Source organism: Trichechus manatus, unplaced genomic scaffold (assembly GCF_000243295.1).
Source record: "Trichechus manatus latirostris isolate Lorelei unplaced genomic scaffold, TriManLat1.0 scaffold00209, whole genome shotgun sequence".
NCBI classification, from domain to species: domain Eukaryota; kingdom Metazoa; phylum Chordata; class Mammalia; order Sirenia; family Trichechidae; genus Trichechus; species Trichechus manatus.
In genome coordinates, this window is record NW_004444145.1 from 3,888,624 (window position 1) to 3,902,724 (window position 14,101).

General features: G+C 48.0%; 1 protein-coding gene across 1 annotated transcript; it reads right to left on the reverse strand.

Moving 5' to 3' along the window:
• Positions 1-1,790: 1,790 nt before the first annotated feature.
• On the reverse strand, positions 1,791-9,911 carry KRT84 (keratin 84). The gene is made up of 9 exons (XM_004388362.1): positions 9,292-9,911; positions 7,556-7,764; positions 6,838-6,898; positions 6,231-6,326; positions 5,123-5,287; positions 4,846-4,971; positions 4,124-4,344; positions 3,610-3,641; positions 1,791-2,128 (listed from the first exon to the last, which is right to left on the reverse strand). Exons 1-9 carry the CDS (start codon positions 9,841-9,843, stop codon positions 1,791-1,793), a joined length of 1,800 nt encoding a protein of 599 aa, XP_004388419.1. The 5' UTR covers positions 9,844-9,911.
• Between the last annotated feature and the right edge of the window lie 4,190 nt (positions 9,912-14,101).

The window sequence follows — 14,101 nt, forward strand, 5'->3', positions numbered from 1 at the left end:
CTCTTAATACAGCACTTAGCATACTGAATCATCATTGCTTGTTTACCAGTCCATCTATCAAACTAGACTATAAGCTGTTCGAGGGCAAGAACCACATCTTGTTCACTACTATTTTCCCAGAATCATGCCTGTTATGTAGTAGTCACTTACCAAATGTCTGTTGAAAGAATGAAAAAATGTTGAAATGTTGGAAGTAAGGTGCATGGAAAGGATGACAGGAGATGGAAATATATAAGCAGATCATGCTTGCATGCCATCTGAAGGAGTCTGGATTATTTCTGGGAGGCAATAGGGAGCCGCTGAGGGCCATAAGCAGGTGAGCCGTGATCAGTTTTCTGTGGGAGAAAGAGCTCTCTAGAAGCATGGTGACCCCATGTGTTACAGAGTAGAACTGAGCTCCACAGAGTTTTCTTGGTTGTAATCCTTATGGCAGCAGATCACCAGAACTTTCTTCCATGGCACTGCTGGGAGGGTTTGAACTGCTAACGGGGGTTTTGGTTAGCTCAAACCAGTTAGCAGCTGAGCACAAACTGTTAGCACCACCCAGGGACCTTCGGCATCATGGTAAATGAATTGGATAGGGATAAGAGTGGGGATAGAAAGACTAGGAGGCCCCTGCAATGATCTCAGAGGGACTGGATGGGATGGGACTTGGGGAACAGGTAGTAGGGTTTGCCTTTGTTGGGAGGAGGACACCTGTGGGTGTGAGGCCTAACCTGGGGAGAAGCAGGCTGCTTGGCCCCTGCTTTCAGAGCCTTTGCTGCCTGTCTCTTCTCCCTTGCTGGACTGTGAGCCCTCCCAAGAAAGGACCTGACTCTCTTTACTCAGTGTCTCTCCTGTGCCCAGGACATAGACTCTGCCCTTGGCAAGTCCTCAGTATGGTGGGCTGGCTGGCTGGAGTCTAGGAGGCAACCTTTCCTGGTCCCAGTGTGATCCAGAAGGAGAGGCCAGAGTCTTTGTGAAGTTAGCTTGGCAAGTTTATTGAAAACCCAGGAACACAAAGAGTAGTCCAAACAGGCACCCCACTCTCACTCCCAGCCCTCTCTGGAGCTTGCAGGGATGAACTTTCCTGCAGTGGATAGGGCTGGGCCTCACACCACAGTGAGGCAGGGGTACCTTGAGTGCTGCAGAGCCCACCTCTCCACCTGCACCCCACCCACCTGTGGACTCACAGGCCAGAGTTAACCAACAACCCAGGAAGAGAAACAGCTAAGACATATGCCACTGGAGAAGAACCATTTCAGGGGACTTAGGGATCCTTTGGATCACCAGGGACTTTGGATCCTTCTGGGTGATAAAGAGAAGGAAAGAACGTTTTCCTGCTAGGGAAAGAAAGAGGAAGGAAGCAAAGGATAGAGGGCTAAAGACAAGAGCTTGCATATGGACAGTCAACTCTTCATTCCCCAAATTAGTCCAAAGCCTCCATGATGATGATGATTATGATGAGGATAATGATGCTCAAACATTCTTTTTGCGTTTGAACTGTTCCTTTTCTCCCCTTCAGACTGATTTTTGTGATTCTATTGTCTATTAAATTTGCACTTCTTGAGGCTGTTCAGCTGGGTGGTCCAAAGGAAGGCAATGAGGAGTCAGGGGCTGTGGATGGAGCGTCTACATGGTAACAAATCCTGGCCAAGCAGAGCAGCCACTGGGGAGAGTCGAGTGGCGGCTTCCTGGCAAGAGGGGTGGCTGGGGACCCCTCAGGCACCGAGTCCACGCGCCTCAGAGGACAGAAGCAGGAGACGTTGAGCTGGTTCCTCTCTTAGCAGTGGCTGTGTGGGGCTCGGCTCTTAGTGCTTGGTCCGGCGAGAGGTGGTGGTGGAGACAAAGCGGACACTGGGGCTGCAGCTGCTGAAGCCCCCCTCGGTAGGCAGGGGGCAAGGGACGCTGGGGGCGCAGGCCTCGCCCACGAGCACCGAGCCCGCCTTCGTGCCGGCGACCAACAGGTCCCCGCCGGCCAGGGCCCCGCCCGAGCTAGAGCCACAGGCGCCGCCGGAAGTCAGGACCCCGACGGGGGCGCAGAGGCAGCTGCTGCCGCTGGAGAAGGCCACCCCGCGACAGGAGAGGGCGACCCCGCCGCGGGAGAAGGCTGAGCTGGCGACGACCCCGCCCCGGGAGCTGCTCAAGGCTGCGGAAGAAGGAAACGGTCAGAGAGATTGCCCATTCCAGGGCATTCCCAACTGGGCCAGGGGTCCAGTTCTCCATGCTCCCTGGGGGTGCCATCAGGGGAAGTAGCCTGGATAGAACGGGTCCCAATTGTTTACGCAGTCAATACCCATTTTTCCTTCTCTAGTCTGGGCGACTCGGGCTGTGACTACGCTAAGGTCAAACATCCAGATTAAAAGGGAAGACTTCAGCGAATTCCCCAGATGTTTACATGTATCTATAGGTTGACTGTAAATTAAATATAGCCAAAATCCAGTTGAATTATGTTTCGGTGGGGTAGGGAGCTGAGCTGGATTATCCAGGTAGATGTAACATTGGCCTCCATAAAGCCATGAGGGTTTTTCCTTCCAATTATATTATGTCCCTCGTGGTCCTCACATATCCACCTAGATCAGCACACAAGAACCCCTCCAACACTACCTCTATCCCTACTCTTCTGACTCAGCAGCAGCAGCTCTGCTCTGTAGCCCTCTGGGTCCCCCAGGCACACCCTCTGCCCTATTTGACTAAACCTGGTTTAGACCAGCCCTCATCTGGTCTGAGACACAGTCTCCTCTGCCCTCTCCTCTTAGCGAAATCCTTTGTGCCATCTCTAATGTCCAGCTAAGCCTAACCTCCTGCAGAAAGCCATTTCCTGCTGCCTCCCCCTCTATATGGGTGCTCTTTTCTAACACAAGCAGATCTGATACTCTGACCCACCCACTTTAGGCACTCGGTTCCATGACTCACTAGTCTATCTTTGTGATTTTGGAGTCGGAAACCTGGGTATGAATTCTGACTGTGCCTCTGACTAGCTCTGTGACTTTGGGCAAATCATGTATCATCTCTGGGTGTGCAGGGATGCCAATGCCTGCCCTCCCTCCAGGGATCCTTTAAGGATTAGGTTGATGGTGGATAGGACTCATTTTCTCAGAAGACTATAATTGTAGACAGCAAGGGCTGGCTTTTGTACTTCTTTGTGCCCCTATACCACAGTGCCCAGCACAAGGTCCTGCATGCTTTGGGCACAATCAGTGTTTGATTGTCTGGCCTCAGCAGCAGGTGAGACTTTGGTTCAGCCTTGTCGCCTCCCCTGCCATCAGCAGTGGGAGAATTCCCCGGCACAGGCTTTTCCATTCTTTCCTTGGCCTTTGCCCTTGAAGGGCAAGGCCACTCAAAGCAAGAAAGGCTGACTCCCTCCTGGAACTTTCTGGAACTTTCTTCCACCTGGTAGCTCCTGCAAACCTTTGTGAATGCTTCACTCTGGGGAAGGCAGGCTCTTGGCAGACCTCAGGCCTAGGCTAAGGATATGCTCCCAGGCCAGGGGCCACACGGTCCCTCCTGCCCTGACTTCAAGTACCAGCTCTGCCATCCTCTTGGCAGGCTCCTAACCCCACGGAAGGCCTGACTGTAAAGGCAATTTGGAGAAAATTTATCAAAAGGGAAAAGACTTAAGTTTCTTACATATGTCCACTGGTCCAACACCTTCACAGATCCTGGAGAGAGGAAGAAACCAGTCAGTTCACAAGCACTGCTGTTCTCCAAAAACCTACTTGCTATAAAAAGGGTTTTCTTGGCTGAGGGGTCAAGTGGGTCCCTCAGCGGCTCTCATCCCTGGCTGTGCGTGCATTTGAGCTTTGAAAAACTACATGGTCCTGGGCCCCAAAACTATCGAATCAAAATATTTGAGGAAATGTATTATTGTTATTTTTAACAAATTAACCAACCAAACAAAACACCCCATGGTTCTGGTGCAACCTGTCTACACACTTGCATTTGAGGGGACACAGATCTGGAGCCTTCCTCTAATCCCTTGCCAAGGACAACTTCAGACTAATGTTTGCAGAAAAGGTATCAACACCTCCAGAGATTGCTCATTTCAGCAATTCTTCACCTGGTTCTCCCTAGCCCTCTTAGTCAGTCTTTCTAGATGCCTAAGTCTGACCTCACCCCGTCGCGTGGCACTGAGAGCACCCACCGGTTCTCCTCGCCCTCCAGCAGCTGTCTGTAGGTGGCGATCTCGATGTCCAGGCCCAGTTTGACATTCATCAGCTCCTGGTACTCACAAAGCTGCCGTGCCATGTCCTGCTTGGCCTGCTGCAGGGCAGCCTCCAGCTCAGCCAGCTTGCACTTGGCATCGTTGAGGGCTGCCTCGCCCTGCTGCTCTGCCTTGGCCACCGTGGCCTCCAGCTTGGCACACTGCAGGGACAGCAGATTGCAGATGGGCTTTGGCAGGGGCCCAGGGGATCTCCAAGTGGGATCAGAAACCCTGCTCCCTGCTGGTGGGAACACAGCTTGGTGCCAAGTTGGAGGTGAAACCTCCTGTGGCTGCCTTCCTATAGATTGGTGACTCTGTGGTTTGATGTCATCAGGGGACAAGTGTTGCTTTTTTCAGTTTCTGTTTCCTCTGATTTTGCCCTTCCTAATTTCTGCTGCCTCAAGGCCCATGGGGTGCAGAGAGTAAACCTATTTTTTCTGCCTCACCTTCCCTCTCTGAGTCTGCTCCTGGCCTTTCCTTCCCTATGGTAGGCTCCCCCTTCCTTCCACATTTTCCTTCTCTAGAAAGCCTTCTTAGACGAATCCCTCCATCCCTCTGTTTTTGAGTCTTGGTTGTCTCCTCTACACCATCACACTTGGGGCTCCCCAAAGCTCAGGGACCTGCCGCTCCTCCCTCTGGGGCTTCCACTCATCTTCTCCCACCTGAGCTTTGGCATGCTCGAGCTCCGCCTTCAGCCTCTGGATCAGACGAGTCAGCTCGTTGATCTCATCCCGTGTGTTGCGCAGGTTGTCACAGTGCTGTCCAGCTGTCACCTGCATCTCTTCATACTGGGAATGGTGGCGTGCCAAGAGTTCAAAGGTCAGGTCAAGACCACAGATACCACTGAGTTGGGGACCTCAGACCTCCACTGGGCCCACTCTGTTGTATATGAGTCTTCCCCCCAGGGCTGCCTATAACCCTTCCCAAGCCTCTGCCCACCTTGGTCTGGTACCAGGCCTCAGCGTCAGCCCGGCTGCACCTGGCAATCTCCTCATACTGGGCCTTGATATCAGCGATGATCCCATTGAGGTCCAGGTCCCGGCTGTTGTCCATCTTCACGATGACTGATGTCTCTGAGATGTGTGACTGCAGCAGCTGGATCTCCTGTGTTGGAGGACCAGCAAGATAGAAGGGCTAAGAGCCCCTTTCAGTGACCTGGACTGGGCCCCAGGTCCCCAGGATGTCAGGATATCAGGAGCAGAGAGCATTACAGCCAGCTCTTGCTTTTTGGTTCAGAGCAATGCAGAGCAGCAGACAATCCAAACAGAGGGCCGTGAAAAGATAGATCTGAGAACCATTTTAGTTTGACTTTTGAACCCTTGTTATACCTTTTGGAAACATCCCTTTACCATCCTCACCTAATATTTACCTTACATTGCTTAGGTGAATATTAAAACCATTAGGCCCTAGGAACTTGGTGGAGGGGAGAGGGATCCATGCTAGGGCTTAAACTTTTTTTGGATTATCCCCAAAATGGCTGTGCCTGCCATGGATTGTTGAGAGCTGACAATATTATAGGACTTCATGATCTAGGAATTCCTATATCGCAAGTCCTTAATAAAGCCAGGGGCCTTGGGACTGTCCTACAAGGTGAAGGAGTATTTTTTAGCCTTTCCACTCAGTGCTAGAAATTCGACACTGGTTGGGTCTATAGCAGACCAAATAGACCACTTATGAAGCAAAAGATGGCAAGTTGGTTTGGCTAATTAGATCAAACTCAGAATGTTTCTTACATCTCCTGGCAAATACGTTTTCCAGAGCTCTTAACTGATAAATGGGACATGAGGTTCCTAGATCCCAGCCTTTGGATTGACCAATAAGCATTTAGATCCTGTAGATCTAAGGAATTTATTCAAAGGCCTGAATCAGGCTGCTGAGAAGTTTCTTTACCTTACCTTTTCTTCTAGATACACTAGCATATAGATTTGAGTGGGAGAAAAGATGTTGATGCCATTTCTTTGAAAATATGCCATCCCAGACTAAGCCCTTCAGGAGTTCATGCCAAACACTGGTCTCCATGGATAGCTGAGAGAGGATGAGTCCTCACCTCCATGTACAGGGTTTTCAGGAAGTCAATTTCCTGAGTGAGGGTATCCACATTGGCCTCTAGGTCAGACTTATTCAAGAAAGCTGTGTCCACATCCTGCATAAAGGGGAGAAGGATAAAATTCTCATTACTTCTGTGCTTGTTTCCCATTCCCTCCTTGGCAGGTCCAGAGATGGGTGGGAAGATCAGGCCAATACCCACAGGGCTTTAAGAATGGGTAGTAAAGTCACAGGGTAGAAATGAAGTTTAGTGAATATTACTCTTCCTCCTGCTAGAGTATGGAAACTCCCCCAGTGACTGCTGGATGCTTGCCCTACATCCAGTCTCAGTTCTGATGCTTATTTAGAGGCAAGGAGAAATCTGAATAATCGAAGACCCTTAAAAGGTTATCTCTTTAGACCTCTGCTCTTGTGAAGACCTAATCCTAAATAATCTGAGGCCAAATCCAACCTTTGAAGGGAACCTGTTTTGATATTAGGGGTTTTATACTATTTTTATGTGGGTAATCCCAGATGCCATAAGGCTGCCTGGCAGTTTCCTGGGACATCTTGAAAACATTTGCTTGTCTGAAGGAGAAGTTTGCCTGGGCCTGCTGCTCCCCCTTTACCTTCTTCAGAGCCACAAACTCATTCTCAGCATTGGCCCGGCAGCACACCTCCTCTTCATACCTAGAATGATAAGCATTAAGGGGATGAGTTCTCACTCTCAATTGAGAGTCAATTACTTCTGACTCTTCAGTGGACCCCTTAAGACCTCCCTGCTCCAACCAAAAGCATGGCTCTCTGTTGCCACCCACATGCTATCATCCTCTGTCTCCCGTGTTTAGGACTTTTTATGGGCCAGTAGCACTCAGTTTATCCAGATTCCTTTTACTTTCTCAAATTGGGATTTGGGATCTGAAAATCTGGATCATTGCTATACTCCTCAGTTAGAAAATACTTATGGTCACTGCACTTGACTGTGAGGAAGGAGGACTCTACTCTATGCTGAACCTGATCACTGTTTTCAAAACCAGAGGCCACCTATTTCTGGGGTCAACGCACCTATTCCCACAAGTAGAACTCTGGACCAAAACCAAAACCCATTGCCATCAAGTCAGTTCTGACTCAGCGATGGACAACCACCCCCAATTTCAAGTCTTCTTATTTCTCAAGAGCCTCCCCCTCCCACCTTACATGTTGCTCTCTCCCACTCATGCCCCCAGGCTGGATATTGTAACCAACATTCAACCCTGATCCTTCCGGCTTCTCTCATCTTAGTGTGGCTGCTGCTTTTAGGTCCAGCTCACTACCATCCACAGAAAGTGCAGTCGAGATGACACTCACTTCTTCTTGAAGCCCTCAAGGACATCCTGCATGTTGTTCCTCTCAGCCTGTAACCGGGCCTGGTCACTGGCCACTGCATCCAGCTGCCTCTGCAGATTGTTGATGTAGCTCTGGAAGAGGGGCTCCAGGTTGCTCCTGGTGCATTTCTGCTCTTGGAGGAAGCTCCACTTGGTCTCTAGGAGCTTATTCTGCTGCTCCAGGAACCGTACCTACATCCACAGGGATAGAGAAACGGCAATTGAAGTGCTCAATAGGGCCACCCACATGTTGACCAGTTCTTCAGATGGCTACAGATGACACCCAACCACGTGTTGACATTGTTCTCTCTTCTGCTGACTCTCACTTCTCCTCTAACTTGACAGAAGCTGGAAGGGCAGGTCTGCATTCCCCTCCTCATGCTCAGCCAGGCTCAGCTACAAGTAGAGGCTTTTGAACGAAAACACTTGAATATGTTTCTTCCCCTTCTACCCTCTGAGACAGGTGTAAGCCAACTTCCATCAGGAAGCTAGAAAGATTGATTGCCTATGTCTAAAAAAATTATGTCATCCATTCCAGCAGAAAATGAGGAGCAGGGTGAAATACATTTGGGGTGGGATGAGGCTTCATTGTATGGTACTAGAGGTGGGAATTGCCAGGTTGTAAGTCATACCCACCATCCCAGATATTCATTGGCTGAGACTTGTAGAGCTGTAAAAAACTTCAAGATCATTTGCTCCAACCCACTCATTTTAGAGATAAGAAAACTGAAACTCACAGATTAATTTCCATTGTCAGACACAATCAAGGCATTCCAGTTCCTTGGAGACATGGTTTGTGAGATATCAGTTCTTTTGGCTTATCCACATCACTGTTCCTCTACATCAGCCTGAAGATCAGTGATTACCAATGGTCATTCTCTACTGTTTCTCCCAACCTGTGCAACTTGGCCTGAATCTTGACACTCCATGTAGGTGGGGTTATGGGTTCTCTCCTTTACGGACTCCCAAGTGAATTTAATTTAATCCTGAAAAAATACTTTTTTGCTTGGCTTCAAATGATATGGTTTTCCTAACTTCATACTCCCAGTGAACAAGCTCATTCATTACCTGAGTTTCACAGTTTGGAAGAGTTTAAACTCAGGCTGTGTCTACAATGCTATAAATAGAGAATCAGAAGTGATAATCTGGGTTGTATAGTCTCAGATAATAGATATTTCATTATAAAGCAATCCAGATTATTGAATAAATTCTTTGTTTTTTTTTTTTTATACAAAATTACTCAACTCCATTCTCCATTTGCCTAGACCTGTGTAGATGTTGTTCTCCAGCCTTAGAAACTGTGAAAACCTCAAAAAGAGCATGAGGATCCAAAAGGATAAAACTTTTCAAACGTATACCAGCCAACACCTGGCTGAAATCCTAATGTTTCTAGCCCGTTTGGGAGATGTTTTTAAGTGATCAGATGGTAGGTCTTAGTTTGCCCAAACGCCCTCATATTTGGCTGGATATTCCACTTTCCTCCAGAAGATACAACCACCATCTTAGTCTATCCCACTCTGCAGTTTTCCTTAGGTTTGTCCTTACTCTGAAGCAGAGTGACCCAGAAATCACACCATGATGTCTTTTCTTGACACCTGAAGGATCTGGGGTGCAGGTCGAAGCCCCAGACCTGAGCCAGTTCTTCTTAAGGGAAAGAGGACCACAATACATTCCAGCTCTCAGCATCCCAGACCCAAATATTCCAGCTATCATAGGTACCTTGTCAATGAAGGAGGCAAATTTGTTGTTGAGGGTCTTGATTTGCTCCTTCTCATCCTTCTTCACTCTCTGGGCATTGGGGTCAATCTCCAGGTTGAGAGGGGTCAGCAAGCTCTGGTTAACAGTCACAGCTGTGATAGATGGGGCTGCTGGGACTCCTAGTCTTCCAACTCGGTAACCAAAGCCGGGGCCACCGAAGCCATAGCCAAGGCCACGGCCAGCTCCAAACCTAATACCAACACCACTGCTGGCACCAAAACCCAGACCAACACCACTTCCATCACCAAAACCAAAGGCCAACCCACTGCCAGCACCAAAGCCAACTCCACAGCGGATGGGATGAGGGCCTACAGCTGCTATCCGGGGTGAGTATGATCCAAAGGTGGTGACACTCCGACTACCAAAGCCGCCCAGGCCCCGGAATCCAAGCCCACTCCTGCAGGAGACAGAGCTGGCCCGGAAGTGGTTCAGGTTCTGAGGTATCACTGCTGAGCAGGAGCTGAAATTGCCCACCCGGCGACCAGAGCTGACTTGGTAGGAACGGCAAGACATGATGGCTTCCTGGGTGGGAGCAAAGGAACAAGTGTAGAGTAGGGCAAGCTGGAGCTAGGAGTCCCTCTGAGACTAGTGGATCCCTCTTACGCCTTTTATGCGTGTGGGTATCTGAGGATTGGCCCCATAAAAATGAAAAAAAGCCACTTGAAGGCATTTATGAGCTTGGGTAGTTAGCAGAAACTCTTCATGCCTATAACCTGCTCAGTAATGAGCTAATGTCAGACACACCTATTCTCATCAGGATCAGGGCTATAACATAAAACCTATAAACATTAAAAACACATAAACACATAAACATTATAGTCCTATTTTTCCCGTAAGGCCACCACAATTGTCATTATGCGGACATTAATTTGCTTTGATGATAAACGCAATAGACTTTTTCACTGCGAGTGTGGCTAACCACCAGAAAGCTAGGATGGTAACAGCTCCAGCAAGAAGCTTGCAAAGGAAGCATCTATACAGTTACAATCCCCTAAAGAGCTTGGGGAGGGGGCAGAAGAAAGGCAGGGCCTGCAGAGCTCTGAGTAAGAAATGATATGGCAAGAATCAAGTTTATTACATTTCTGTGCGTGGAATATATAGTCAGAAAAACTTTTACTGTGTTTTATCTGTTCTCTGTCATCTGGTTTGTCTGTTAACACAAGAGTTGAATCTTCAGTAAAACTCATTTGGGCTAAGGTAGACACATCTCTGATTTGAGACACTCAGAGAATATCTATTCATTCAGTCTTTCAATGATTATTGAGTGCCTGCTTTATATCAGGCAGTGTGCTTGGTGCTGGGGATACAGAGATGAAAAAGACAGTTTCTATCCTTACGGTACAGAGGGTCAGTGAAAAAGAGGAAGACTCTCAACAAGATGGATTGACACGGTGGCTGCAACCATGGGTACAACAATGATTGTGAGGATGGCGCATGACTGGGCAGTGTTTTGTTCTGTTGTACATAGGGTTGCTATGAGTGGGAACTGAGTTGATGGCACCTAACAACAACAACATCGTTATGGTGGCAAAGGAAGATGTATCTTGAGGACTTCCACCAGTCAACACTTCCGTGGCCTGATTTGAGGCCAAACTCTGCCAATGATTTAGCCATGTATCTATGTGGAAAGTGAACTACACCATGTACCCCAAATATACCACAGGATTGAATCAATAATTCCTTGAATTATTGATGAATCTTTGGTTAGGATGGAGAGACACAACATACCAAGAATCTGGATAGAAAATGAAAAGTTCTAAGCACTTGGATATTGTTATTATGTAGGACCCAGAGACAGGCTGATGTTTCCTTTTCTATTCTAGCATGTGACATGGTTCCTCTTTGGGGAACTATATTTGACTGGATGCTTGGGATTCTACTTGGAAGGGAATGTGTGCTTTTGACCGGAACTATCCAGCTCAGTTCTGTGCTATTTTCCGTAGATTCAGCTATCTGGTGTATGTGTAAAAGGGAGAAAAATAATAACAAGAGAATACCTCTTGTCAAAGTCACCAATGTGACCTTCATGTAGCTAAATCCTATTCTCAGCCATCATTTAACTTATCGGCAATATTTGACACAATTTATCATACCCTCTTCCTTCAAACACGTTCTTCTCTTGATTTCCAGGACACCACACTAGCCCGATTTTCTTCCCTTATCACTGACTGCTTCTTTTCCTGTATTTGGCCAGTTCCTGCTTATCTCCTCAACCTCTAGACACTGAAGTGTCTCTGAGCTCAGTCCTTGTGCCTTTTCTCACCGTAACCTACACTTATTCTCTTGGTGATGTCATACTGGCTCGTGATTTTAAATCCTATCTACCCACTGATGTCTGCCAAAGCATATCTCTATCGTGGACTACCCCTCTGCACCCCACACATATATTCTCAATAGCTCTACTTGGATGCTAAACAGGCATCTCAAACTCACAATATCCAAAACTGTACTTCTGATTGTTCCTCCTAAAGACATTCTTCTCGCCAGCTTCACTATCCCTGCAGTCACTCTGGGATAAAAATCTTGGAGGCACCCTTTCTTCCATTCTTTTTTCATACCCCACATTCAATCCATTGGCAAATTCTACCTTTAGAATATATCTAGACTCCCACTACTTCTCATCAGCCCCACTGCTACCATGTGGGCCCAAGACTGCCAAGGTCTATGGGAAGTGTCCTCCTAGCCAGCCTCCCTGATTTCTCCTTTGCCATTTCTTAACATTATGGTCAGAGTGATCCTTCAAAGCCATGTTAGGCCATGTTAGGTCATTTCTATGTTCAAAAGCCTGCAACGGTTTTCCATCACACTCAGTAAATGCTACACAGGACCCTGCACCTGCTGCCTCCTCCCTCTCTGCCCATCCTGCTGCTCACCCTGCTCCAGCAGTTCTGGCCTCCTGGTTGTCCATCAAACTTCTGCCTCAGGGACTTTCTCACTTGCTCTTTCCTCTGTTGGGAATCTCTTTCCTGAAATAGCTACATGGCTGGTCCTGTAACTTTTTCAGGTCGTTGTTCATATGTAACCTTCCTACCCCCTATTTAAAATTCCTTCCCTCCTGTACTCCCAACCCCCCTTCTTTCTCTTTCTTCCTTCTCTCCACAGCATTTATCACCATCTCATGTCCTCTACTGCATGGATGTGCGTGTTTACTGACTGTCTTCCCTGACTGGATACAAGCTCCAAGAGGCAGGCATTGTGGTATGTTTTGTTCTGCTGTGTATCCCTAATGCTTGGTAGAGTGGGGACACATGGTAGATATGCAGTATCGTTTTATTGAATGATGAGTACACCATGAAGATTAAAAGCAGGAGGAGAAAAGGAGAAAGGAGCAGGGAGTAAAAGAAAGAGAAGAGGAATCCAGGCATTTGGTTTTGCAGGTATTTCAAGAAGAGGAGACCCCCAGCTCCAAAATGGACAGGAATGCCCCTTGAGATGATGGTGTAGAAACTCAAGAGCTCACAGGGGATCCAACACAGTTTGCCCTTCCAGCTCCAGCCTCTTGAGGTTTAACTTTGGCTGCTTGGAGGAAAGTTCATCTTGTTTCTCTTAGGCCAGGTGAAGGGGTCCAGGAGACTGAGAACAGGGTCAGAGGTGAAAGGGCTAAAGGAAGAGGGGGCAGGAGAAGGACAGATGGCATAGAGAACATCAGCAAGTGTGCTGAGCCCCTGTAGTCTGAGTACAGAAGCTTGACACAGCCTCTGGAGTCAGATGGTCCTGGGTTCAGCCCCAGCTTTGCCATCTACCAGCAGTGTGACCTTGGACAGTGATGTGCTGAAGGCAGGGTGGTGGGAGGGTTCTACCCAGGGTGCAGGCAATAAGGGGTGCTTGCGCCCTGGTGGTACAGTGGTTAAGAGCTCAGGCTACTAACCAAAAGGTCAGCAGTTCGAATCCACCAGCCACCCTTTGGAAACTGTATGGGGCAATTTACTCTGTCCTGTAGGGTCACTGTGAATCATAATTGACTTGATGGCATTGGGTTTGGTTTTTTTTTTTTTTTTTGTCTGTACAAAACTTAAAATCAATAATAAAGCAAACTAAAAGCCTGTCTGCATTATTATCACCATGCGCTGGCCATTCTAAGCAATGTAAGTGATCAGACGGCACCCTGTCTCCCGCCATGGTATGCCAACAACATTGGGAAAATGGAGTAACCTCTCTGAGCCTCAGTTTGCTCATCTGTAAAATGGACCTATATCTACTTAACAGTGTTGTTGTTAGGATTAGTTGTGAAAATGTTTGGAATGTAAACTGCATAGTACCTGGCAGCTATTAATATTGTTATCATCCATTCTTTCTCTCTTTCCCTCCCTCCCTCCTATCTCTTTTACATAATCTCGCCCTCACTTCTAAGCAGGCATCCCTGTTCCAGTCCAGCACCCCACCTCCTTCCTGCTCCTGTGGCTGTGGCATTCATTACGCCATTAGCCATTCCTGGGCTGTCTCGTCTTAGCTTTCTTAGCCCTGACAGGCTGGGTGTGGTAGGAGTAATGGGGACCAGTGAAGCATAATCCCTATTCCAGTGTGAGCTGTTCCCATCAGCAGTTCTATAGTTTTGAGACATCAGTTCTCCAGATCATGCATAATGCCACCCTCAGCCATTTTTTAGGTGGGGAGAAGAGGAGGAGTTGCCCTGGTAACTCTGGCTGGAGATTTTGCTGCTGTGACAGTTTCTTGGGATTGCTGTCAGTCAACCTGATCGTAATCCCAAGATCTGCTGGCTGAGCCCAGCCCCAGTGCCTCAACTGTGTGTGATGATTGCTGGGTCATCATG

Coding starts and splice junctions, on each gene's coding strand:
- KRT84 (XM_004388362.1), bottom strand. CDS start 9,843: ATGTCTTGCCGTTCCTACCAAGTCAGCTCTGGTCGCCGGGTGGGCAAT. Junction 6,327..6,837: donor AGTTTGTGGCTCTGAAGAAG/GTAAAGGGGGAG, acceptor CCCTTTATGCAG/GATGTGGACACAGCTTTCTT. Junction 3,642..4,123: donor CTGGAGGGCGAGGAGAACCG/GTGGGTGCTCTC, acceptor TCCTCTCTCCAG/GATCTGTGAAGGTGTTGGAC.